Below are 26,579 nucleotides of genomic sequence, written 5' to 3'. Positions count from 1 at the left end.
TCTCAATTGGTGATTTTTTTTTCTTTTCACCCTCTATGATATACCTTTTACTCCCAAAAAAAAAAAAAAAAAAAAAAAAAACAACGCTGCCTTTTTCTCAATTGGTGATTTTTTCTCTTCACCCTCTATGTTAACCTTTTACTCAAAAAAACAAGTAGATCAACTAGTTGCCACTTTACTTCTAGTATCTAGTATATAATAAAATAAAATAAAAAGTAAAAAGACAAATAACGTTATCATACAAATCATTTTCCTTGATGGTAAAAGCACAAAAAAAGAGTACGTTTAGAGTATAATGATATACGGAATACAAAACTTGATGGCAAATTTAGTTCTTTGATATAGTTTTTTTTTTGAAAAGCAAGCATAATTTTATTAATATAACGGAGAGTTACAAAAGCCCTATAATCTATACAATATATTATAATGCACCGAATAAATATGATATAGTTAGAAGGTCATATTTTTCCTTAAAATCATTTGATTATAGTAATGTACTTTTACAGACTTGTTTCAAAAATGATCTTAAATTAAATTTACGGGGTATAAGGTTAATACACTGTAAGCCATAACCAACATTTTATTCATGTATACAATGAAAATTACATTAACAATGATTTTTACACATAAAAAATAAACACAAACACAAATTAAAATTAAACTTACAAACAAGTACAACAACTAAGCTTTTACCGAAACATAGTTTTGGGGAAGAACTAAAATTCTCAAGGGCACTTCTTTTTGTTGCCTCGGGTGGTCATATCAGCGTAACAAGCACACGATTCGTAGTTGCCTGATGTGCCTGGTGGAACGCAGTTGCACCTTCTGAAGGATTAATGTGCAAGGTACAACATATAACTATATGGCCAACCTCATTTGAGCCTTCGGGGTCACACACATATACACCGAGACGTCAAATAAAATATATATATGATGTATATATATTACTCAAGTAACAAAATAGTAAATCGAAATTAATTCATTTACTATTCATGTGAATAGTAAATAAAACGAAATTAATTAATTTACTATTCACATGAAAGTGACATGATAGAAATTATTAATTATAAGTTTCATAAACTACCCCTGAAGTATTTGTAAAATACGACTTTATGATATATAATTGATCTAATAATTTGGATTTACGTTTCATTTTCAAAAGGTGAATTGAAATTAATTTATTTACTATTCACATGAAAATGACATGATTGAAATTATTAATTATAAGTTTCATAAACTACCCTTAAAGTATTTGAGAAATACGCCTTTTTAAAATATAGCATTGTATTTGAAAATGATCTTGATTTCTTTTGATTTACTTTATGCTACCAAACAAATGGGATATATTATATATTCATATATGTGTATCATATTACGAAGTAATTTTTGAATCATTCTAAATGCTTTCGATGAACTAAAAGGAAAAACACATATTACATATTTTGGGTTCATAATATTAATCAAAGGTTGATTGATTATTACTTGGGTTTGGACTAGCATCCATTGACGTTGTTTGAAGTGTAGTGTGGACTATCCAAAGAGACGGTCATATTTTTGATCGTAGGTTTCTCTCCTTCAATCAGGTTCTTCAAGAAAGGTTTCTCTCCTTCAATCAGTTTCTTCAAGAAAGGTATATCGTTTACTCATCTTATGATTTATATTCATGACAATTATTATGGTGTAACTGGATTTTTGGGATCGTTAATCATGTGCAAGTTTCATTAAATAAGTGAAAATTTAATCTTGTTAAATTTTGTTCATAAAATAATAAAAGATTATTATTTTAACTATCCGCTGCGTTAATCTGAATTGGTAAAAGTACACACGATTTTCCATCAGTGGTATCCGAGCCGCTTTTACACCATCTTAATTGTCGCGTGATTTTCTTTAAATTTAGCTTTGTGGTGAATTGGTAAAAGTCGAAACCTTTTTGGTTTTTAAAGTCAACGCGGTTGATTTAGACATAACCTCATGACGCACAAATATGATTGAAAGAATATCACTATTTTAAATTGTAGATTTAATTGTTATGGCTTGAATATTTATTATAATTATTGATTGTTATATTCCATGGTTATACACATGCATTGTAACCATGAACAAGCCATATATAGGTTTTAATAATGTAGTTATTAAAATTGTGATTGCATACATAGCCCGTAATGCCCCGACCTATGTGATTGTTGTGATTGTTGATTACGGCAATATTATATCATGTTGATTATTTATTTTATTAGAAAGGCCATTTTGAAGCCAAAGTTGTATTGTATTTATTTTTCATTTTCATAGTACTGTTTTTAAGTTTATTCTAAATTGTAAAAGTATTAGATTAGTTATATTTTTCAATTTTAAATAAATGTAACAAGATGAAAATTGAAGATAAGGATGCAACGCGAAGTTTGACTTAGAAGATGGCGAACAGGTCAATTTGACAACGATGGCGTTTGTCAAGTTTTCACTTGATTCTTGAATTAAGTGGGAGCTACGATATTACCCTTAGTTTGACCTCTTGATCCCATGTCGGCTCATGGGATCAAGCATAGGATTTTTGGGCTAGGCTATGTGTGTGTGATGCATGGTTGTGTTTTATTTTACGCATTTATATTTAATGGTTGATTATAATATATGCTAAATGTTTTTGATGAAAACATTAAATAAAACCGGTAACGAGTTTCAAATATTAAAATTGATGATTTTAAAAGGTTAAACTCTAACGAGTTTAAAGTTAAATAATTTTGAGACTCAAATTATATATATGTTTTTTGATGAAAACATTAACTAAAACTCTAAACGAGTTTCAAAGATTAAAATTGATGATTTTAAAATAAGTTAAACTCTAACGAGTTTAATGTTAAATGATTTTGAAACTCAAATAAAATATATGGACGACATCTTTTAAAACTGTTTTAAAACGATACACGTTTGTGTATTTGTTATTTTTATATCCTATAAATTAAATAACAAATTAGATCACAAACATAATCGACATATACAATTGGTTAAAATGTTTTTTAACTAATAGTGTAACGAATCTTGTGTGCATGCATTATTCGTTGACACAAACTTTTTCCAAAATACCCGTTAAATTTAAGTCATGCCATCCAATGAGCTTGCAAACACTCCTCGTTATTTTTCTGATCTAGTGAGACTAGGCTGAATTATAGCCACGAGGTGGATTTTTCGATCTAGTGAGACTAGCGTGAATTTCCACTGTTTTCAAATTGGACGACTTAATCGTATTCACGGTGAGACCTGAGTTCGAGGCAAGGATGAGACAAACATGTTAGTAGATAATAGTGGTTTGTTGAACTACACATATCTCAAGGTCTCATAAAGATCTAAGAGTTGCACTTGTAATGCAATTGGTACCCGTTACCTACCAATAGACTCCATAACTGCTAGCTGATCAACAGATGTGGCTATGGAACCTCTATGTGGATCTTAGGCTTTCGTAAATTAATTATTTTTTAAAATATTATAAAAAAACTTGGGTAGTTAATTTATTAAAGCTCAATATCGAAAATACTAAATTGAATCTTATATCTATTGTAGATGTCAAATAATCAAAACGTAAACCAAAACACACTTCCTTCTTTGTTGGAGAAGGATAAACTCAATGTTCAAACTTCCTAGACTGACACTGCAACCTGAGAATTGTTCTCAAGCATACATGGAAGTTGAACAAAATTTAGAACCCTTATTCATACTTCCTGTTGTGGCAGTTGCTGCTGCTCAGCAAAATTCCTATCGGATGTTGTTCGATGATCAGGAAGAAATATGATTGAAGGGTGAAAAAGAATAAGCCGAATATTTTGTGGAAGGAAAATGACAAATCATTTGCTAGGAAAAATATTCCACCTTCCAAGAAGGAAAGCCCAACAAAAGACGCCGAATGTTTCTATTGTGGAAAGGTTGGCAATTGGAGAAGGAAGTTGTCCTATCTTCCAATCTGAGCTGAGAAAAGGCAACGCTGGTGAGACTAGCAAATCAGGTATATTCCATAAATAGTTATATACTTCTTCTAGTGATTCCTATATCTTTGTTAACTGGTTGTGGCCTTCACACCTGTAACAATATGAAGGGAATGAGAAGAAGTAATAGACTAAAGAAAGGCACACTGGATTTACAAGTAGGCAAGGGGGATCAAGCTTTTGTTAAAGCTATTGGTACCTCTGAACTTACTTCTCTAAGTGGTCTTATTGTTTTGTTGGAACAATAGCATTATGCTCTCAATACTGCGAGCGACATAGTTTGAAAGATGCTAGTTTTGAACTTGCATTTACACACTTAGATATTTCAGTTTCTAAGGATAATATATTTATCTTAATACCTATCAACGTGATGGTATTTTTGAAATTGATATGCATAGTGTAATTTCAAATGAGAATTCTGTGTATACCTACATCGCCAAAGTCTTCAAGCAAGACTTGAATAAGACCTATCTATGACATTGTCATATGAGTCATATAAACAAACAATGCATTTCAAAACTCCAGTCTAATGGACTTTTGGAATCAATTGGCTCTGAGTCATTTGATGTATGCGAGTCATGTTTATGTGAAAAGATGACAAATGCTTCTTTCTCCGATTTAGGTAAAAGAGCTAAAGATCTTTTAGGACTAATACATACTGTTGTATGTAGCCCTTTAAGAACAATGTATAGATTTAGTTAATTTTACTTCATTACATTTACTGATGAGTACAGTAGCTATGATTATGTTCACTTGCTGAAACATAAACATACAACTATTTTACCATTCAAAAGTATTCCAAAATGAAGTAGATAATCAGCTTGGAAAGACCATTAAAGCACTTCGCTCCGATGGAGTAAGTGAGTTTATGAGTCAAGAGTTTTTGGACCACCTAAAGAATTGTGGGATTGTCTCATGGTTCACTCTACCTTATACACCACAACATGATGGTGTGTCTGAGTAAGAGGAATCAACTTTACTTGATATAGTTTGATTTATGATGAGTCTGATTTCTCTACTACCGTCTTTTAGGGATATGTATGAGAGTCTGATGCAGGCATACTCAATGTGATTCCAACTATGAAGGTAGAAAAGACACCATATGAGTTATGGCATGGGAAGAATCCCAAGTTGTCTTATCTCAAAGTCTGGGGTTGTGAAGCGTATGTGAAGCATGACACTTCAAACAAATTAGTACCCAGAACTATCCAATGTTACTTTGTATGATACATAAAGGAAACAATATGTTACTACTTTTACTACCAAGCTGAAGACAACGTGTTTTCTGCTCGGTCTACTGAATTCCTAGAAAGAGATCTTCTCTTACAAGAAGTCAGTGGGAGTAAAGTAGATCTTGAAGAAATTCAAGTACTTTAAAGTAACATACCTTCAATAAGCACTAGCAATCCACACGTTGAAACTGAGCACACTGTTGGTAATCCAGAACATGTTACACCTGCACTTTATAGATCTAGTAGAGCTCATCGGCTTATGAGGTTTAATTATCTGATTAATTCAGATAAACCTCAACTAAGGGATTTTGATAAACCCTCTAGCTGTGTGAGGCCATATCAGATCCTGAATCTGAAAATGACTAGATTCTATGAATACAGATATGCAGTCCATGAAGGATAATCAAGTATGAGACTTGATTGATCTTCTACCCAATTGTAAGACAATGAGGTAAAAATGGGTCTTCAAAGGAAGACTGATATGGACGGTAATGTAAACACTTTTAAAGCTCGATTGGTGACAAAAGGTTATGATGAAAGTTTTTCACCAGTTGTGAGCCCTAAAACAATTAGGATACTTATTGCCATGGTTACTTTTCATGATAATAAAATATGGCTAATGGATGTCAAAACCGCTTTCCTAAATGGCGACCTAAGCGAGGACGTATATATGGTTCAGCCGGAAGGGTTTATGAATCCTAAGCATCCTAATAAAGTATGCAAACTTCTAAAATCCATTTATGGATAAAAGCAAGCATCCAGGAGCTAGAATCTTAAGTTTAATAAGAAAATCAATTCTCAAAACCAAGATAAGCTCTGAGTTTACATTAGAGCTAGTGGGAGCAGAGTAGTCTTCTTGATCTTATATGTTGATGACATATTACTTATTAGAAATAACATTCCAACTTGCAAGATGTCAAGTCTTGGCTTGAAAAATGTATTTTCATAAAGGATCTTGATGAAGCTACTTATATTATTGGAATGAGGATCTATACAATAGATCCAATTGGCTTATTCGTTTGAATCAAAGTACATACATTATCTTGCAGAGATTTAGCATGCAAAACTCCAAGCATGGAGATTTGCCAATGAAAAAGGGCATAACCGTGAGAAAGTCTCAAAAGTCCTATCACAGCAGATGAGATGAGACAAATGAAATGTATCACATATGCTTCGGCTATATGATCCATTATGTATGCCATGATATGTACTATACTCGATGTTTCATTAGTTTTGAGTTTGACGAGTCATTGTCAACATAATCCAGGTGAAATATATTGGATTGTTGTTAAGAATATTCTTTAGTATTTGTAGAGTACTAATGATATGTTCTTGGTTTACGGTGGTTTGGAAGAAGAGTTAAGTATTAAGTTTTTATACTGATTCTAGTTTCCAAACTGATCAAGATGATTCTCGATCCAGTCACGTTGTTTCTTTGTCATGATGGACAAGACAGTTGATTGGAAGAGCTCTAGGAAGAGCACTATTGAACAATCTACAACAAAAGCAGAATACATTGTTGATTGAGAAGCTGCTCAGAAAGCTGTCTGGATAAGGAAGTTTGTTGTTATACTCAGAGTAGTACACAACATTTAACCTTCTATAATATGTACTGTGATAGTTTGAGTGTTAATATACTTTTGAAAGAATCACATCTACATAAAAGTATCTGGCACATTCTTCAAAAGTTTGACTACATTCATTAAGTCATTAAGAGGAATGATATTAGTATTCTTAAAGGTTCATACAAATGATAATGTGCTGACCCGTTCACGAAGCCCATGATGCACAACAAGCATGATGATCATGCTAGTAGTATTGGACTTCGTTATGCTGCTGATCTTTTTCATTTGTAATTTAATATTTGGATATTTTTGGAACATTAAGCAGTTTTATATTAATGAACTGACATACTTGATATGGTCGTTTTCATTTATATCACTGTGTTCTATATTTGCATGTTTAATCCATGAATAATTGTTGATTATTCAAAATCTCCATAATCGGTCATGTTATGGGAATAACATGAATTAAGATTAATGTAAAATTTTGGTTATATTCATTGATGATGAATAGTTAACTTGTTGAGACCAAAATTCATATGTATTCATTGATGATGAATATTGGAATGACCCAACCATGAGATGTCACTACATGGATCGTAGTCAGTAGTGAATCTTTTAGTGATTATGTCTTTGTGTCCTTAGACTTGAGATGCACGCCCGTCTTGATGAGTGTAGCATTGTATTTTGATATGGTTAAACGCTGTCCTGAATAAGGCTGTTATAAAGGCCATTATTGGGTATAATGTAAGGCTCGTGATAGACACGTGTATGCAATATATGATTTGTTCCTCTAAAATGTTTGGAGTTAGATACTTTTTGAGCTCCTCGATGAATGAATAAGATATTTGTGTGGCCGCACCCAGATGTAATTAAGATGATACTTAATTAATTTGGTGATCTAATTCAGTTCTAAGATCGAGAAATAAAATTGTTAAACAAATGAGAATAACCGATGATCCATATCTCAAGTTTAACTAAAGTATCTGAAACAAAAGGACGAATGACATTTAACACTTACCATAAACAGTTTCGAGAAACTATCCTCACGTGAATTTGGGGACAATGACGTGTTGCTAGACGCTTATCATTGTTTGTATAGTTACTTGGTGTTGTGCCATGCACAAGTGGGAGTCTGAAGGATTAATGTGCAAGGTACAACATATAACTATATGGCCAACCTCATTTGAGCCTTCGGGGTCACACACATATACACCGAGACGTCAAATAAAATATATATATGATGTATATATATTACTCAAGTAACAAAATAGTAAATCGAAATTAATTCATTTACTATTCATGTGAATAGTAAATAAAACGAAATTAATTAATTTACTATTCACATGAAAGTGACATGATAGAAATTATTAATTATAAGTTTCATAAACTACCCCTGAAGTATTTGTAAAATACGACTTTATGATATATAATTGATCTAATAATTTGGATTTACGTTTCATTTTCAAAAGGTGAATTGAAATTAATTTATTTACTATTCACATGAAAATGACATGATTGAAATTATTAATTATAAGTTTCATAAACTACCCTTAAAGTATTTGAGAAATACACCTTTTTAAAATATAGCATTGTATTTGAAAATGATCTTGATTTCTTTTGATTTACTTTATGCTACCAAACAAATGGGATATATTATATATTCATATATGTGTATCATATTACGAAGTAATTTTTGAATCATTCTAAATGCTTTCGATGAACTAAAAGGAAAAACACATATTACATATTTTGGGTTCATAATATTAATCAAAGGTTGATTGATTATTACTTGGGTTTGGACTAGCATCCATTGACGTTGTTTGAAGTGTAGTGTGGACTATCCAAAGAGACGGTCATATTTTTGATCGTAGGTTTCTCTCCTTCAATCAGGTTCTTCAAGAAAGGTTTCTCTCCTTCAATCAGTTTCTTCAAGAAAGGTATATCGTTTACTCATCTTATGATTTATATTCATGACAATTATTATGGTGTAACTGGATTTTTGGGATCGTTAATCATGTGCAAGTTTCATTAAATAAGTGAAAATTTAATCTTGTTAAATTTTGTTCATAAAATAATAAAAGATTATTATTTTAACTATCCGCTGCGTTAATCTGAATTGGTAAAAGTACACACGATTTTCCATCACCTTCCGCAACACGTGCCACAAGCTCTGTGACACAAGTTAGGCCTCTTGGACAGTTTGCACCTTGCTACACATGCTTCTCCACAATCTGCATTGTAAAATAAATTAACTAATTTAGTCAACGGCTATATGTTAAGATAAAAATGAGAATTTTTTATGCCATGTTTAATTGAAACGGTTGTAAACAGTACCGATCTTGATGGGTGAGTATCCGTCACCGTGAGCGTCACTCTAACCAAAAAAATTATGTAAATGTTAATATTTGGTAAAAAAAACACAAATAATATCAAAATAGGTTCCATATAATTCAAATGCACATAACTAAGTGATCGTGAACACTTAAAGAAAATTAAATAAAGAGAATGAATATTACAAGTTGAGTAGGATTGACTGCTTGAGAAAGTTGGAAGAGAAATAGGGAAACAAGAAGTGAAGCAACAAGAACGTTGGAAATGCCCATTTTAATTTTAGTTGTACAACGAAAGATAGATAAATTAGACTTTAATGGGAGTATAAGTTAGTAGTGTATTTGAGTATGAATGAACTAAGGTTTCAACTTGTATTTATAGGTGTGAGAATGAGTTGAGAGGGTATGTATGACATTATCTGTGTGATAGAGCGGAGACGAATTATTAATTACAATTTTTTATCTTAAATGATTCATGATTCAAAAAAGACAGATTCAACGGTTAAGGAATAACTTTGTGTGCAATATTGCATTTTACGGGAGTCGAACTCTTGACTCTCACTAAAAAAAACAGATCACTACCACATTAGCTACAATACAATGTTGATTCAAATTTATCATTGATCACTGATGTTGTTATAAAAATCAATGATGTATACTCTATATATCATAACTATATGTATATGTATGTATGTATTTTATATCTAAATTTTAATTTATCCAACAAATTCATAATTCAAGTAAACATTAGGAGTATACTCCCTCCGTCCCATTATAAGTGTCCACTTACTTTTTGCACACAGTTTTAGGAAATCTCACTAACTTCATTCTCCACCAATCAGAATTCTTCTCTCTCCAGAATAACCTCTTCTGGTTGGTTGAAACACAAAGTGGACACTTGTAATGGGACGTCCCAAAATGGAAATGTGGACATTTAAGTGGGACGGAGGGAGTATAATTATTTAGGATTTCATTGATACGCATTAAATCACGATATATATCAAATATTTTTATTTTTTTTATAACAAAATTTCACTCAAAAGAAAAAATGGCTTTTCCAAATTCTCTCTCCGTAGAATCTTCAAACCCAAATTTCAAACCTTCCTTTCCAAATTCAATTCCAATCAAAACACAACACAAATTAAACCAACAAATTCCTACTCATAAACGATCAACAATCCATGATTATCCTCAAAAATCTACTCTGTTTTTGGGGGGGCTATCGAAATTCACAAACCAGGACACAATTTATAACAATTTATACACTTTTGGCTCGATTGAAGGAATTTCCTGGAAACAATTCAGAAACTTTGCCTTTGTAAAATTTCAACATGTTTTTCAAGCAAAGAGGGTCTTACAAGAGATGAATGGCAGAAGTATTAATGGCCGACGGTTGATTGTTGGGTATGCCAAAAAAGAACTCAATATCAAGTTTGCTACTTCAGTTGAAGGTAATGATCGCCCAAAAGATGCCCATCAGTCAACAGATCCAGAAAATAAACACTCATCAAAACAGTATCCTTCAGGCATGAACAACAAGGTTATAAATCTGGACATCAACCAAGAGGTAACGGATCGTTTACATTTAACGGCTCTTATAGTTGATAATGTTCCTATCAAAGCCTTAAAACTATTTAATTGGTTAAAAGATAGATCAATTAGTGTTCATTCGGTGTCTACTTGGGGTTCGTATGGTTACATTGTTTCTTGTAAGGATGAAGAAGGATATAAGAGAATGACTAAGGGACCATCCAACAATGAGTTGGAATTTATTCAAGTCATTCCAATGATAAATTTCAAGAATAAGTTTTTTAGAATCACAAAACTTGCAGTTAAAGGGATTCCTTTTAATGTTTGTTCGGCCAACTGCACAATCGAAGCTGCTAGTGCCTTTGGAAGGGTTTTACACGTTGATGCTTTGTCTCATAATCTTCAACGACCGGATGTATTGCAAGCACTAGTCGAAACTGATGAACCAGGTCCTATTCAACAATATGTTCAGGCTAATTTGTATAATTGTCCCTTTGGTAAGGTGTGGGTTGAAGAGGTTATTGAAGAGGATTTTATGGAAACGGTTAGTGAGGTTATCATCGAGGAATACAACTTGATGCTACATGAAGGGGTTGATCTCCCTAAGGAAAATTTGTCTGCTGAACAGCCTGAGATTCCGGTACCTGAACCTCAACTGAATGGGAAAGAAACTAATTTGGAAGAAGGTGAAGTAGACGTTATTGAATTGGATTTGAATTATCAAACCCCTCAAAAGTCAAATGTTCCTAGTCGGGTAAACAATTCAAATGTGATTCATAACTCTCTAGAAAAGGTGACTAAAGCGGTTAAGGATCAAAAGGATAGGCTTGGCGATTTCAGAAAGTCAGAAAAAGTGATTAAATTGTCTCTGTTCAAAGCTACTAGTATGGGACAAGATAGTGAAAGTATGGGTAAAGATGAAAAGTCACTCTCTGCACCCATTCCTCTTTTAAAAAAGGACCCTTTTAACCTAAACTTAAATGACTATCCTACCCTCCTTGTGTCACCAAAAAAGTCGATCCTTGCAAATTCTCCAGTGAAAAATTTTATTCCTCCTGTCTTTGACCAATCTTTTGCTTCTAAGATCATTCCTTCAAATTCTCACAACCAAGATCTGGGTGTAAAATTAGGCTGTGAAGATTCGTGTGAAAAACTCCAAAAAAGGTGTAACACTACTTCTCCTATCGACTCTAAAATAGCTGGTGAGTCTGCTTCCACTTCACAACCTAATCATGTTAATTCAAAGGGGTGTAAAATAAATGATAAAGGTAAAATTATAGTGAACGAATGGGTCGATCAAATCAATAATCTTTCTAATGAGTTTGATACCGAAAGTGAAATTATTCATGTTGTTGGCAATGGTACATCGGTGAAAATGGGGAAAAGCAATCAAAACAAGTTTGGGGGTAATAAACTTTCTTTCATAGAGGAGATGGCCAATTTTGGAGCAATGATGCAAAACTTGGTTGATGACGATACTCCTACCAAAATTTTGAAACCATGAGGATCGCCTCGTGGAATACCCGAGGCCTTGGGAACAAGACAAGAGGTCGAATGGCGGGTAAACTAGTCAACCGTTTTCAAATTCAATTCTTAGCTATACAAGAAACCATGGTGAAGGTAGTGGCACAAACAACCTTAAATGAAATTTGGAAGCACTATGCTTTTGATTCAATTCAAGTGGAGGCTTGTGGTAGATCGGGAGGACTCATTTCTATGTGGAGATTAGATTTTTTCTCTTTAGTTCAAGCATGGATACGTAAGCATTGGATTGCAACCATAATGAGGTGTAGTTGGGCCGAATGTGTGGAAATGGAAAGTTGGAAATGGAGCTAACGTTCTATTTTGGTATGATGTTTGGATAAATGGATGGACTCTTAAAGATACTTTTCCTTCTCTGTTTGTATCAAGTCGTTGTCACATGGCCACGGTTAGTCAATGTTTTGCTCGTGATAATTACTCAGGCCTGTTACATTCAGGGGGGTGGGATATTGGGCTAGTTAGGCCCATTTCTTTGTTTAACTCAATTAAAATGGATGATATGGATCTCCTGTTATCAAATGTCCATTTGAATTTCTCTGTTGAAGACCGGTTTGTTTGGTCAACCTCCACCGAAGGTGAATACTCGGTGGCGGATGCGGTTAGTATTCTTGTGCAATCTAATGTTGTTGTTCCCCCGAGGAGGCCTAAAGTCGTTTGGGGAAATAACGTCCCGTCTAAAGTCATGCTTTATCAGTGGCTTGCAATCCGTAATAGTATTCCCGTGTATGATGTCTTGACTAAAAGACACATCTTACCATCTTCACAATCGAATTTGTGCATTTGGTGTTTGGAGGAAGTCTAAATGGTCAATCATCTTTTGTTACATTGTAAGTGGACGTTCAAGGTTGGTCATCTCTATTCTCTTGGTGGAATTTGGTGTGGATTATTCCGGCCTCAATTGAGGACTTTTTGTTTTATTGGTTTTACGGTATGGGTATTAAAGCGTCCAAGTTTTGGAAGTTGATCGGTCTCGCAACGATTTGGGCAATTTGGGTGGCAAGAAATGATTTCATATTCAACCAAAAAGTCACGTGTCGATCGGTTTTGATCCGTAACATCAAACTTAAGACATTTCTTTGGGCAACAAACCTTAAGTTATGCAACGGGTCTCAATATTATGTATGGGACCATAACCCGTCGTTATTATGTTTAGTTTTTTCTTTCAAGTTTGTATTTTCCGTTTATGGGTAAAGTTCTTACTCCGTCAATGTAACTCATGTATATCTTCATTGTTTTGATGAAGATCATTTCAATTAATACAAGTCTCTTTTCGCTAAAAAAAAAAAAAATATATATTTTTATTTTTTAAATGGAGATTATTAAAGTGTACACTACCATAAGTGTGTCGACAGTCGATGGAGCTGTCATAGAAAAAACTACTTATGAGAATAATAGTTGGTCTTAATAAAATTACTAAACTATTAGTAGTATTGATTATATAGTATATTTTAGTATACCATAATATAATAAAGCATAATTGCATAAATATAAATTTAAACAATATTATTGTATTTTAATTTAATTTAATTATTAAATTAATTTTATGACGACGCGTTTCCTAAAAGTCGGCGTACAAGGATTTGGTGAGAGTGAAGGCTGGAAATGCCAACAATGCAGTGGGTACACTTGAATAGTTGTCCTTATCATAGAACCGGCTTATTCATTTATTTACCAACTTTAGTCAACCGTCAAAATACATACATAATTTCATAAAGACTAATTAAAAAATACAACAACAGTTATATCACAAGTATTAATTACACGTATCATGTCACTTATTGCGATCAACATATCTTTACTACTCCGTATTTACCAAGTATTATATAACACCTTCAACATATTTTTTTAATATTTTTCTAACAACATCCTTAATACTGTCACTAAATTAAATATCAGATACTATACAATTTAGTACTCCGTAACTATTTTAAATATACAAATGCTACGTACAAGATTTTTACAAATCTTAACGAGGAAATAAAATCATATGAGAATTGAATTAGTACGCTAAACAAAAAATAGTACTCTGCATACCTTATGGTATGTATGTACGTAGTATACTCTGTATGCTTCATATAACAAGGCATTTTTTGATTAAAAATGTTAAGAAGTTTGCTAACGACAACTATTAATGTATTGTACGCAACGTTTATTACTTTTAAACTGGTCACTATCATATAGTACAACACATTATAATTAAAACGTGTTAACGAAAGTCTTTAGGGACTTAAGGCTATTGTGTTGAGGTGTGGAGACGTTTAAACATGTAGAAAACTGGTTCTGGTGATCGATGCGGCGCATCCTATGATGGATGCGGCGCATCCATGCAACGTTTTATGCCGAAGGTTTTGGATGCGGGGTTTCAAAAGGGATATGGCGCATTTCTGGCAAGTGATGCGGCGCATCTGGTACCTGGAAGTGAGCTGTCAGCATGTTGATCAACTTTTGCACATGGGATCCGTATTTGATTGTCCAAGTTGTCACTTTAGGAACATGTGGGCTACTTTACACCTTGTTTTAGAGCTGTGATCATGCTAATACAAGGGTGTAAAGAGGATCAAGATGGCTAGTTGATGATTACTTGAAGCATGCTTATGTTTTCTTAAGTGTTCTTGGTTTCTTATAAATAATCCTCATTGTAACTCATTGTAAACTCACCACCACGAAATTAATCAATATAGAACACTTTTTGATTGGCCGTGGACTAAAGCAATCATAAACGATTGCATATAACCACGTTAAATTCCCTTGTTTTTATCATTCTTGCTAGCTTTATAATCGTTTCACTATATTTTTGTTTATTGGAAGTGGGTTGATAACTTGGGGTTATCTAGTCTTGTTTGGGCTCACCTAGTCGGGTTTCCTAACAAGTGGTATCAAGAGCTCTCGGGTTTACGAGTTTTCGGAAACAATGACGGAAAAGAGTGATGTGAAGATCGATCGGTTTGATGGAACCGACTTTAGTTTTTGGAAGATGCAAATGGAAGATATGCTATATCAAAAGAAGCTTTACCAACACTTGAAGGGTGTTAAGCCGGAAGGAATGGATCAAGGCTAGTGGGAGTTATTAGATAGGCAAGCCCTAGGGGTTGTTCGACTTTCTCTGGCCAAGAACGTCGCTTACAACATTGTGGGTGAAACCACAACGGCGGGATTGATTGCGGCTTTATCTAACATGTATGAAAAGCCATCCGCTTTGAACAAGGTTTTCCTAGTTAGGCAATTGGTGAACGCTAGGATGATGGAGGGATCCTCGGTAGCGAATCATGTGAACGAATTTAATTTGATTTTAACCCGGTTGAAATCGGTTGAAATTAAATTTGATGATAAGCTAGAGGCATTATTTTTACTATCTTCATTGCCCGATAGTTGGTCCGGTTTAGTGACGGCGGTTAGTGGTTCATCCGGAACTACTAAACTCACTTTTGAAGGAATCCGTGATTTGATTCTTAGCGAAGATATTCGTAGGAAAGATTCGAATAGGAGTTCGGGTTCGGTTCTAAGTGTTGGTCGGGGAAGAGCTAAGTCGCGAAGTTCGTCAAAGAGCAAGAGTGTGGTGTGTTGGAATTGTCAACAAGTCGATCACTATAAGTCTAAGTGCCCGAGTTTAATGTCGGGTTGGAGTTCAACGAATATGGTGATTGAAGATGCGTTGTTATGCCAAGAAGATGTTCTTGACGAATCTTGGGTTTTAGATTCGGGTGCCTCGTGTCATGATACCCCATACATGAACGAGATGGTGAATTTCAAGTCGTATTCCGGTAAGGTTCGAGTCGCGAATGGGAGTACACTTGATGTTGCGGGTATTGGTGATCTTGTGGTTAAACACACTTGGATCTTGAGGAACGTGAGGTTCATTCCAAAGCTCAAGAGTAGGTTATGAAATGTCCCGTTCTTATTGATTAAAAACGTTCCATATTAATTGATTTCGTTGCGAGGTTTTGACCTCTATATGAGACGTTTTTCAAAGACTGCATTCATTTTTAAAACAAACCATAACCTTTATTTCATAAATAAAGGTTTAAAAAGCTTTACGTAGATTATCAAATAATGATAATCTAAAATATCCTGTTTACACACGACCATTACATAATGGTTTACAATACAAATATGTTACATCGAAATCAGTTTCTTGAATGCAGTTTTTACACAATATCATACAAACATGGACTCCAAATCTTGTCCTTATTTTAGTATGCAACAGCGGAAGCTCTTAGTATTCACCTGAGAATAAACATGCTTTAAACGTCAACAAAAATGTTGGTGAGTTATAGGTTTAACCTATATATATATCAAATCGTAACAATAGACCACAAGATTTCATATTTCAATACACATCCCATACATAGAGATAAAAATCATTCATATGGTGAACACCTGGTAACCGACAATAACAAGATGCATATATAAGAATATCCCCATCATTCCGGGACACCCTTCGGATATGATATAAATTTCGAAGTACTAAAGCATCCGGTACTTTGGATGGGGTTTGTTAGGCCCAACAGATCTATCTTTAGGATTCTCGTCAATTAGGGTGTCTGTTCCCTAATTCTTAGATTACCAGACTTTATAAAAGGGGCATATTCGATTTCGATAATTCAACCATAGAATGTAGTTTCACGTACTTGTGTCTATTTTGTAAATCATTTATAAAACCTGCATGTATTCTCATCCCAAAAATATTAGATTTTAAAAGTGGGACTATAACTCACTTTCACAGATTTTTACTTCGTCGGGAAGTAAGACTTGGCCACTGGTTGATTCACGAACCTATAACAATATATACATATATATCAAAGTATGTTCAAAATATATTTACAACACTTTTAATATATTTTGATGTTTTAAGTTTATTAAGTCAGCTGTCCTCGTTAGTAACCTACAACTAGTTGTCCACAGTTAGATGTACAGAAATAAATCGATAAATATTATCTTGAATCAATCCACGACCCAGTGTATACGTATCTCAGTATTGATCACAACTCAAACTATATATATTTTGGAATCAACCTCAACCCTGTATAGCTAACTCCAACATTCACATATAGAGTGTCTATGGTTGTTCCGAAATATATATAGATGTGTCGACATGATAGGTCGAAACATTGTATACGTGTCTATGGTATCTCAAGATTACATAATATACAATACAAGTTGATTAAGTTATGGTTGGAATAGATTTGTTACCAATTTTCACGTAGCTAAAATGAGAAAAATTATCCAATCTTGTTTTACCCATAACTTCTTCATTTTAAATCCGTTTTTAGTGAATCAAATTGCTATGGTTTCATATTGAACTCTATTTTATGAATCTAAACAGAAAAGTATAGGTTTATAGTCGGAAAAATAAGTTACAAGTCATTTTTGTAAAGGTAGTCATTTCAGTCGAAAGAATGACGTCTAGATGACCATTTTAGAAAACATACTTCCACTTTGAGTTTAATCATAATTTTTGGATATAGTTTCATGTTCATAATAAAAATCATTTTCTCAGAATAACAACTTTTAAATCAAAGTTTATCATAGTTTTTAATTAACTAACCCAAAACAGCCCGCGGTGTTACTACGACGGCGTAAATCCGGTTTTATGGTGTTTTTCGTGTTTCCAGGTTTTAAATCATTAAGTTAGCATATCATATAGATATAGAACATGTGTTTAGTTGATTTTAAAAGTCAAGTTAGAAGGATTAACTTTTGTTTGCGAACAAGTTTAGAATTAACTAAACTATGTTCTAGTGATTACAAGTTTAAACCTTCGAATAAGATAGCTTTATATGTATGAATCGAATGATGTTATGAACATCATTACTACCTTAATTTCCTTGGATAAACCTACTGGAAAAGAGAAAAATGGATCTAGCTTCAATGGATCCTTGGATGGCTCGAAGTTCTTGAAGCAGAATCATGACACGAAAACAAGTTCAAGTAAGATCATCACTTGAAATAAGATTGTTATAGTTATAGAAATTGAACCAAAGTTTGAATATGATTATTACCTTGTATTAGAATGATAACCTACTGTAAGAAACAAAGATTTCTTGAGGTTGGATGATCACCTTACAAGATTGGAAGTGAGCTAGCAAACTTGAAAGTATTCTTGATTTTATGAAACTAGAACTTTTGGAATTTATGAAGAACACTTAGAACTTGAAGATAGAACTTGAGAGAGATCAATTAGATGAAGAAAATTGAATAATGAAAGTTTTTGTAGGTGTTTTTGGTCGTTGGTGTATGGATTAGATATAAAGGATATGTAATTTTGTTTTCATGTAAATAAGTCATGAATGATTACTCATATTTTTGTAATTTTATGAGATATTTCATGCTAGTTGCCAAATGATGGTTCCCACATGTGTTAGGTGACTCACATGGGCTGTTAAGAGCTGATCATTGGAGTGTATATACCAATAGTACATACATCTAAAAGCTGTGTATTGTACGAGTATGAATACGGGTGCATACGAGTAGAATTGTTGATGAAACTGAACGAGGATGTAATTGTAAGCATTTTTGTTAAGTAGAAGTATTTTGATAAGTGTATTGAAGTCTTTCAAAAGTGTATAAATACATATTAAAACACTACATGTATATACATTTTAACTGAGTCGTTAAGTCATCGTTAGTCGTTACATGTAAGTGTTGTTTTGAAACCTTTAGGTTAACGATCTTGTTAAATGTTGTTAACCCAATGTTTATAATATCAAATGAGATTTTAAATTATTATATTATCATGATATTATCATGTATGAATATCTCTTAATATGATATATATACATTAAATGTCTTTACAACGATAATCGTTACATATATGTCTCGTTTAAAAATCATTAAGTTAGTAGTCTTGTTTTTACATATGTAGTTCATTGTTAATATACTTTATGATATGTTTTCTTATCATAGTATCATGTTAACTATATATATATCCATATATATGTCATCATATAGTTTTTACAAGTTTTAACATTCGTGAATCACCGATCAACTTGGGTGGTCAATTGTCTATATGAAACATATTTCAATTAATCAAGTCTTAACAAGTTTGATTGCTTAACATGTTGAAAACATTTAATCATGTAAATATCAATCTCAATTAATATATATAAACATGGAAAAGTTCGGGTCACTACAGTACCTACCCGTTAAATAAATTTCGTCCCGAAATTTTAAGCTGTTGAAGGTGTTGACGAATCTTCGGGAAATAGATGCGGGTATTTCTTCTTCATCTGATCTTCACGCTCCCAGGTGAACTCGGGTCCTCTACGAGCATTCCATCGAACCTTAACAATTGGTATCTTGTTTTGCTTAAGTCTTTTAACCTCACGATCCATTATTTCGACGGGTTCTTCGATGAATTGAAGTTTTTCGTTGATTTGGATTTCATCTAACGGAATAGTGAGATCTTCTTTAGCAAAACATTTCTTTAAATTCGAGACGTGGAAAGTGTTATGTACAGCCGCGAGTTGTTGAGGTAACTCTAGTCGGTAAGCTACTGGTCCGACACGATCAATAATCTTGAATGGTCCAATATACCTTGGATTTAATTTCCCTCGTTTACCAAATCGAACAACGCCTTTCCAAGGTGCAACTTTAAGCATGACCATCTCTCCAATTTCAAATTCTATATATTTTCTTTTAATGTCAGCGTAGCTCTTTTGTCGACTTTGGGCGGTTTTCAACCGTTGTTGAATTTGGATGATCTTCTCGGTAGTTTCTTGTATAATCTCCGGACCCGTAATCTGTCTATCCCCCACTTCACTCCAACAAATAGGAGACCTGCACTTTCTACCATAAAGTGCTTCAAACGGCGCCATCTCAATGCTTGAATGGTAGCTGTTGTTGTAGGAAAATTCTGCTAACGGTAGATGTCGATCCCAACTGTTTCCGAAATTAATAACACATGCTCGTAGCATGTCTTCAAGCGTTTGTATCGTCCTTTCACTCTGCCCATCAGTTTGTGGATGATAGGCAGTACTCATGTCTAGACGAGTTCCTAATGCTTGCTGTAATGTCTGCCAGAATCTTGAAATAAATCTGCCATCCCTATCAGAGATAATAGAGATTGGTATTCCATGTCTGGAGACGACTTCCTTCAAATACAGTCGTGCTAACTTCTCCATCTTGTCATCTTCTCTTATTGGCAGAAAGTGTGCTGATTTGGTGAGACGATCAACTATTACCCAAATAGTATCAAAACCACTTGCAGTCCTTGGAAATTTAGTGATGAAATCCATGGTAATGTTTTCCCATTTCCATTCCGGGATTTCGGGTTGTTGAAGTAGACCTGATGGTTTCTGATGCTCAGCTTTGACCTTAGAACACGTCAAACATTCTCCTACGTATTTAGCAACATCGGCTTTCATACCCTGCCACCAAAAATGTTTCTTGAGATCCTTGTACATCTTCCCCGTTCCAGGATGTATTGAGTATCTGGTTTTATGAGCTTCTCTAAGTACCATTTCTCTCATATCTCCAAATTTTGGTACCCAAATCCTTTCAGCCCTATACCGGGTTCCGTCTTCCCGAATATTAAGATGCTTCTCCGATCCTTTGGGTATTTCATCCTTTAAATTTCCCTCTTTTAAAACTCCTTGTTGCGCCTCCTTTATTTGAGTAGTAATGTTATTATGAATCATTATATTCATAGATTTTACTCGAATGGGTTCTCTGTCCTTCCTGCTCAAGGCATCGGCTACCACATTTGCCTTCCCCGGGTGGTAACGAATCTCAAAGTCGTAATCATTCAATAATTCAATCCACCTACGCTGCCTCATATTCAGTTGTTTCTGATTAAATATGTGTTGAAGACTTTTGTGGTCGGTATATATAATACTTTTGACCCCATATAAGTAGTGCCTCCAAGTCTTTAATGCAAAAACAACTGCGCCTAATTCCAAATCATGCGTCGTATAATTTTGTTCGAGAATCTTCAATTGTCTAGACGCATAAGCAATCACCTTCGTTCGTTGCATTAATACACAACCGAGACCTTGCTTTGATGCATCACAATAAATCACAAAATCATCATTCCCTTCAGGCAATGACAATATAGGTGCCGTAGTTAGCTTTTTCTTCAATAACTAAAACGCTTTCTCTTGTTCATCATTCAATTCAAATTTCTTCCCTTTATGCGTTAATGCAGTCAAGGGTTTTTCTATTCTGGAAAAGTCTTGGATGAAGCTTCTGTAGTAACCAGCTAGTCCTAAAAACTGGCGTATGTGTTTCGGAGTTTTCGGGGTTTCCCACTTTTCAACAGTTTCTATCTTTGCCGGATCCACCTTAATACCTTCTTTGTTCACTATGTGACCGAGGAATTGAACTTCTTCCAACCAAAATGCACACTTTGAAAACTTAGCGTACAATTCTTCCTTCCTCAATACTTCTAACACCTTTCTCAAATGTTCACCGTGTTCTTGGTCATTCTTTGAGTAAATAAGTATGTCATCAATGAAAACAATGACAAACTTGTCAAGGTATGGTCCACACACTCGGTTCATAAGGTCCATGAACACAGCTGGTGCATTAGTTAAACCAAACGGCATGACCATAAACTCGTAATGACCGTAACGTGTTCTGAAAGCAGTCTTTGGAATATCATCTTCTTTCACCCGCATTTGATGATACCCGGAACGTAAGTCAATCTTTGAATAAACAGACGAGCCTTGTAGTTGATCAAATAAGTCGTCGATTCTCGGTAGTGGGTAGCGGTTCTTGATGGTAAGTTTGTTCAACTCTCGGTAGTCGATACACAACCTGAATGTACCATCTTTCTTCTTGACAAACAAAACAGGAGCTCCCCACGGTGATGTGCTTGGTCGAATGAAACCACGCTCTAAAAGTTCTTGTAATTGGATTTGCAGTTCTTTCATCTCGCTGGGTGCGAGTCTATAAGGAGCACGAGCTATTGGTGCAGCTCCTGGTACAAGATCTATTTGAAATTCAACGGATCGATGTGGGGGTAATCCCGGTAATTCTTTCGAAAATACATCAGGAAATTCTTTTGCGACGGGAACATCATTGATGCTCTTTTCTTCAGTTTGTACTTTCTCGACGTGTGCTAGAACAGCATAGCAACCTTTTCTTATTAGTTTTTGTGCCTTCAAATTACTAATAAGATGTAGCTTCGTGTTGCCCTTTTCTCCGTACACCATTAAGGGTTTTCCTTTTTCTCGTATAATGCGAATTGCATTTTTGTAACAAACGATCTCCGCTTTCACTTCTTTCAACCAGTCCATACCGATTATCACATCAAAACTCCCTAACTCTACTGGTATCAAATCAATCTTAAATGTTTCGCTAACCAGTTTAATTTCTCGATTCCGACATATATTATCTGCTGAAATTAATTTACCATTTGCTAATTCGAGTAAAAATTTACTATCCAAAGGCGTCAATGGACAACTTAATTTAGCACAAAAATCTCTACTCATATAGCTTCTATCCGCACCCGAATCAAATAAAACGTAAGCAGATTTATTGTCAATAAGAAACGTACCCGTAACAAGCTCCGGGTCTTCCTGTGCCTCTGCCGCATTAATATTGAAAACTCTTCCGCGGCCTTGTCCATTCGTTTTCTCCTGGTTCGGGCAATTTCTAATAATGTGGCCCGGTTTTTCACATTTATAACAAACTACATTGGCATAACTTGCTCTGACACTACTTTCTCCGCCATTACTCGTTCCGACACCATTTGTTCCTTTCGTTCTATTAAACCCTGGTCCGTAGACCTCACACTTTGCCGCGCTATGACCATTTCTTTTACACTTGTTGCAAAATTTGGTGCAGAATCCCGAGTGATACTTTTCACACCTTTGGCATAGCTGCTTCTGATTGTTGTTGTTGTTGCGGTTATTATTGTTGTTGGGATGATTGTTGTAGTTGCTGTTGCTGTTGTTGTTGTTGTTGTTGTTGGGCCGTTTGTTGTAGTTGCGATTGATGTTGCGATTGTTGGGATAATTGTTGCGATTATTGTTGTAATTGTTGTTGTTGTTGTATTGGTGATTCTTATCACCGTTTTCCTCCCACTTTCTTTTGACTTGCTTCACATTGGCCTCTTCAACAGTCTGTTCTTTAATTCTTTCTTCAATTTGGTTCACGAGTTTGTGAGCCATTCTACATGCCTGTTGTATGGAGGCGGGCTCGTGTGAACTTATATCTTCTTGGATTCTTTCCGGTAATCCTTTCACAAACGCGTCGATCTTCTCTTCCTCATCTTTGAATGCTCCCGGACACAATAGGCACAATTCTGTGAATCGTCTTTCGTACGTGGTAATATCAAATCCTTGGGTTCGTAACCCTCTAAGTTCTGTCTTGAGCTTATTGACCTCGGTTCTGGGATGGTACTTCTCGTTCATCAAGTGCTTGAATGCTGACCACGGTAGTGCGTACGCATCATCTTGTCCCACTTGCTCTAGATAGGTATTCCACCATGTTAACGCAGAACCTGTGAAGGTATGCGTAGCGTACTTCACTTTGTCCTCTTCAGTACACTTACTTATGGCAAACACCGATTCGACCTTCTCGGTCCACCGTTTCAATCCGATCGGTCCTTCGGTTCCATCAAATTCCAAAGGTTTGCAGGCAGTGAATTCTTTGTAGGTGCATCCTACACTATTTCCTGTACTGCCAGATCCAAGGTTATTGTTGGTATGTAGTGCAGCCTGTACTGCGGCTATGTTTGAAGCTAGAAAAGTACGGAATTCCTCTTCATTCATATTAACGGTGTGTCGAGTAGTCGGTGCCATTTCCTTCAAAATAGTCAAATGGAACAAGTTAATCATACAGAATATTAAGAGTAGTTAATAGTATTTCGTAGCATAATATGAACTCATTTATAAAAGCTTTTTCTTCATATTAGCGTTTTATAAGTTTAAATTTGGGTAGTACCTACCCGTTAAGTTCATACTTAGTAGCTAATATACAATTCAACTACTACAATTCTATATGAAAAACTGATTGTAATAATATTTCGCGTTCAAACTTTTATACAATATTTTACAAACTTACAATACCGCTTATTTTACATAAAGCATGAAATATAGCACACAATAACTTTGATACAAGATAGTTGTGAAGATAATTCTAGCTAGTACACAAGTCGTTCAGCAAAGGCAATAAAGACACGTAATTCATACGTCCAGAAACAAGTCATGCATTCTGGTTTTACTAGGACTACTTCCCATCCTTGGTCTTGTGGAACATAACCGTTATGGCCGTTGATAAGACAGCGTGTTGTAACGTCGTCAAAGGGACGAGGGTTACGTAATGTCCAACAGTCCCGTAACAATCTAAAAACCTCATTTCTTACCCCAATTACCGACTCCGTCACTTGTGAAAACGTTTTGTTTAATAGTTGTAGCCCGATGTTCTTGTTCTCACTTTAGTGAAAAGCGAACATTACTAATCCGTAAGCATAACATGCTTCTTTATGTTGCATGTTAGCCGCTTTTTCTAAATCACGAAGTCCAATATTCGGATATATTGAGTCAAAATAATTTCTTAACCCGTTGCTTAAAATAGCATTTGGGTTCCCCGCAATATATGCGTCAAAGTAAACACATCGTAACTTATGGGTTTCCCAATGTGATATCCCCCATCTTTCAAACGAAAGTCTCTTATAAACCAAGACATTCTTGGAACGTTCTTCGAATGTCTTACAAACTGATCTCGCCTTAAATAGTTGTGCCGAGGAATTCTGACCGACTCTAGACAAGATTTCATCAATCATGTCTCCGGGTAGGTCTCTTAAAATATTGGGTTGTCTATCCATTTTGTGTTTTTAAACTGTAAAATAGACAAGAGTTAGATTCATAAAAAAATACTTATTAATACAAGCAATTTTTACATATATCATAAAGCATAAGCACACTATATTACATATATTACACCACACGAATACAACTATCTTATTCCGACTCGCTCGTTTCTTCTTCTTCGGTTTTGGTTCGTTTTTCCAGGTTTCTAGGGATATATGATGTTCCCCTAATACGAGCCGTAATTTTCCACATTGGTTTAGAAAAACCTGGTGGTTTAGAGGTTCCCGGGTCATTGTTACAACTTAAGGACTTCGGGGGTTGACGATACATATAAAGTTCATCGGGGTTGGAATTAGATTTCCCTATTTTTATGCCCTTTCCCTTATTATTTTCTTTTGCCTTTTTAAATTCAGTTGGGGTAATTTCTATAACATCATCGGAATTCTCGTCGGAATCCGATTCATCGGAGAATTGGTAATCCTCCCAATATTTTGCTTCCTTGGCGGAAACACCATTAACCATAATTAACCTTGGTCGGTTGGTTGAGGATTTTCTTTTACTTAACCGTTTTATTATTTCCCCCACCGGTTCTATTTCTTCATCCGGTTCCGATTCTTCTTCCGGTTCCGATTCTTCTTCCGGTTCCGACTCTTCTTCCGGTTCCTCTTCGGGAACTTGTGAATCAGTCCACGAATCATTCCAAATTACATTTGACTCTTCATTATTATTAGGTGAGTCAATGGGACTTGTTCTAGAGGTAGACATCTATCACATAATATCAAACGCGTTAAGAGATTAATATATCACATAATATTCACATGTTAAAAATATATAGTTTCCAACAAAATTTGTTAAGCAATCATTTTTCAAGTAAACACGGTCGAAGTCCAGACTCACTAATGCATCCTAACAAACTCGATAAGACACACTAATGCAAAATTCTGGTTCTCTAAGACCAACGCTCGGATACCAACTGAAATGTCCCGTTCTTATTGATTAAAAACGTTCCATATTAATTGATTTCGTTGCGAGGTTTTGACCTCTATATGAGACGTTTTTCAAAGACTGCATTCATTTTTAAAACAAACCATAACCTTTATTTCATAAATAAAGGTTTAAAAAGCTTTACGTAGATTATCAAATAATGATAATCTAAAATATCCTGTTTGCACACGACCATTACATAATGGTTTACAATACAAATATGTTACATCGAAATCAGTTTCTTGAATGCAGTTTTTACACAATATCATACAAACATGGACTCCAAATCTTGTCCTTATTTTAGTATGCAACAGCGGAAGCTCTTAGTATTCACCTGAGAATAAACATGCTTTAAACGTCAACAAAAATGTTGGTGAGTTATAGGTTTAACCTATATATATCAAATCGTAACAATAGACCACAAGATTTCATATTTCAATACACATCCCATACATAGAGATAAAAATCATTCATATGGTGAACACCTGGTAACCGACAATAACAAGATGCATATATAAGAATATCCCCATCATTCCGGGACACCCTTCGGATATGATATAAATTTCGAAGTACTAAAGCATCCGGTACTTTGGATGGGGTTTGTTAGGCCCAACAGATCTATCTTTAGGATTCGCGTCAATTAGGGTGTCTGTTCCCTAATTCTTAGATT

The 26,579-nt window shown here is 34.6% G+C and overlaps 1 protein-coding gene across 1 annotated transcript; it reads right to left on the bottom strand.

Annotated features, from left to right (window-relative positions):
* Positions 1 to 546: 546 nt before the first annotated feature.
* On the bottom strand, positions 547 to 9,463 carry LOC139845129 (gibberellin-regulated protein 1-like). Its single transcript, XM_071835357.1, has 4 exons — positions 9,285 to 9,463; positions 9,103 to 9,142; positions 8,915 to 8,999; positions 547 to 822 (listed from the first exon to the last, which is right to left on the bottom strand). Exons 1-4 carry the CDS (start codon positions 9,369 to 9,371, stop codon positions 726 to 728), a joined length of 309 nt encoding a protein of 102 aa, XP_071691458.1. The 5' UTR covers positions 9,372 to 9,463; the 3' UTR covers positions 547 to 725.
* Between the last annotated feature and the right edge of the window lie 17,116 nt (positions 9,464 to 26,579).

The sequence above is a fragment of the Rutidosis leptorrhynchoides genome, chromosome 4, assembly GCF_046630445.1.
Source record: "Rutidosis leptorrhynchoides isolate AG116_Rl617_1_P2 chromosome 4, CSIRO_AGI_Rlap_v1, whole genome shotgun sequence".
Classification (NCBI taxonomy): Eukaryota; Viridiplantae; Streptophyta; class Magnoliopsida; order Asterales; family Asteraceae; genus Rutidosis; species Rutidosis leptorrhynchoides.
The sequence above is the reverse complement of the archived record's forward strand: the minus strand, read 5'-3'. Positions and strand labels throughout refer to the sequence as shown.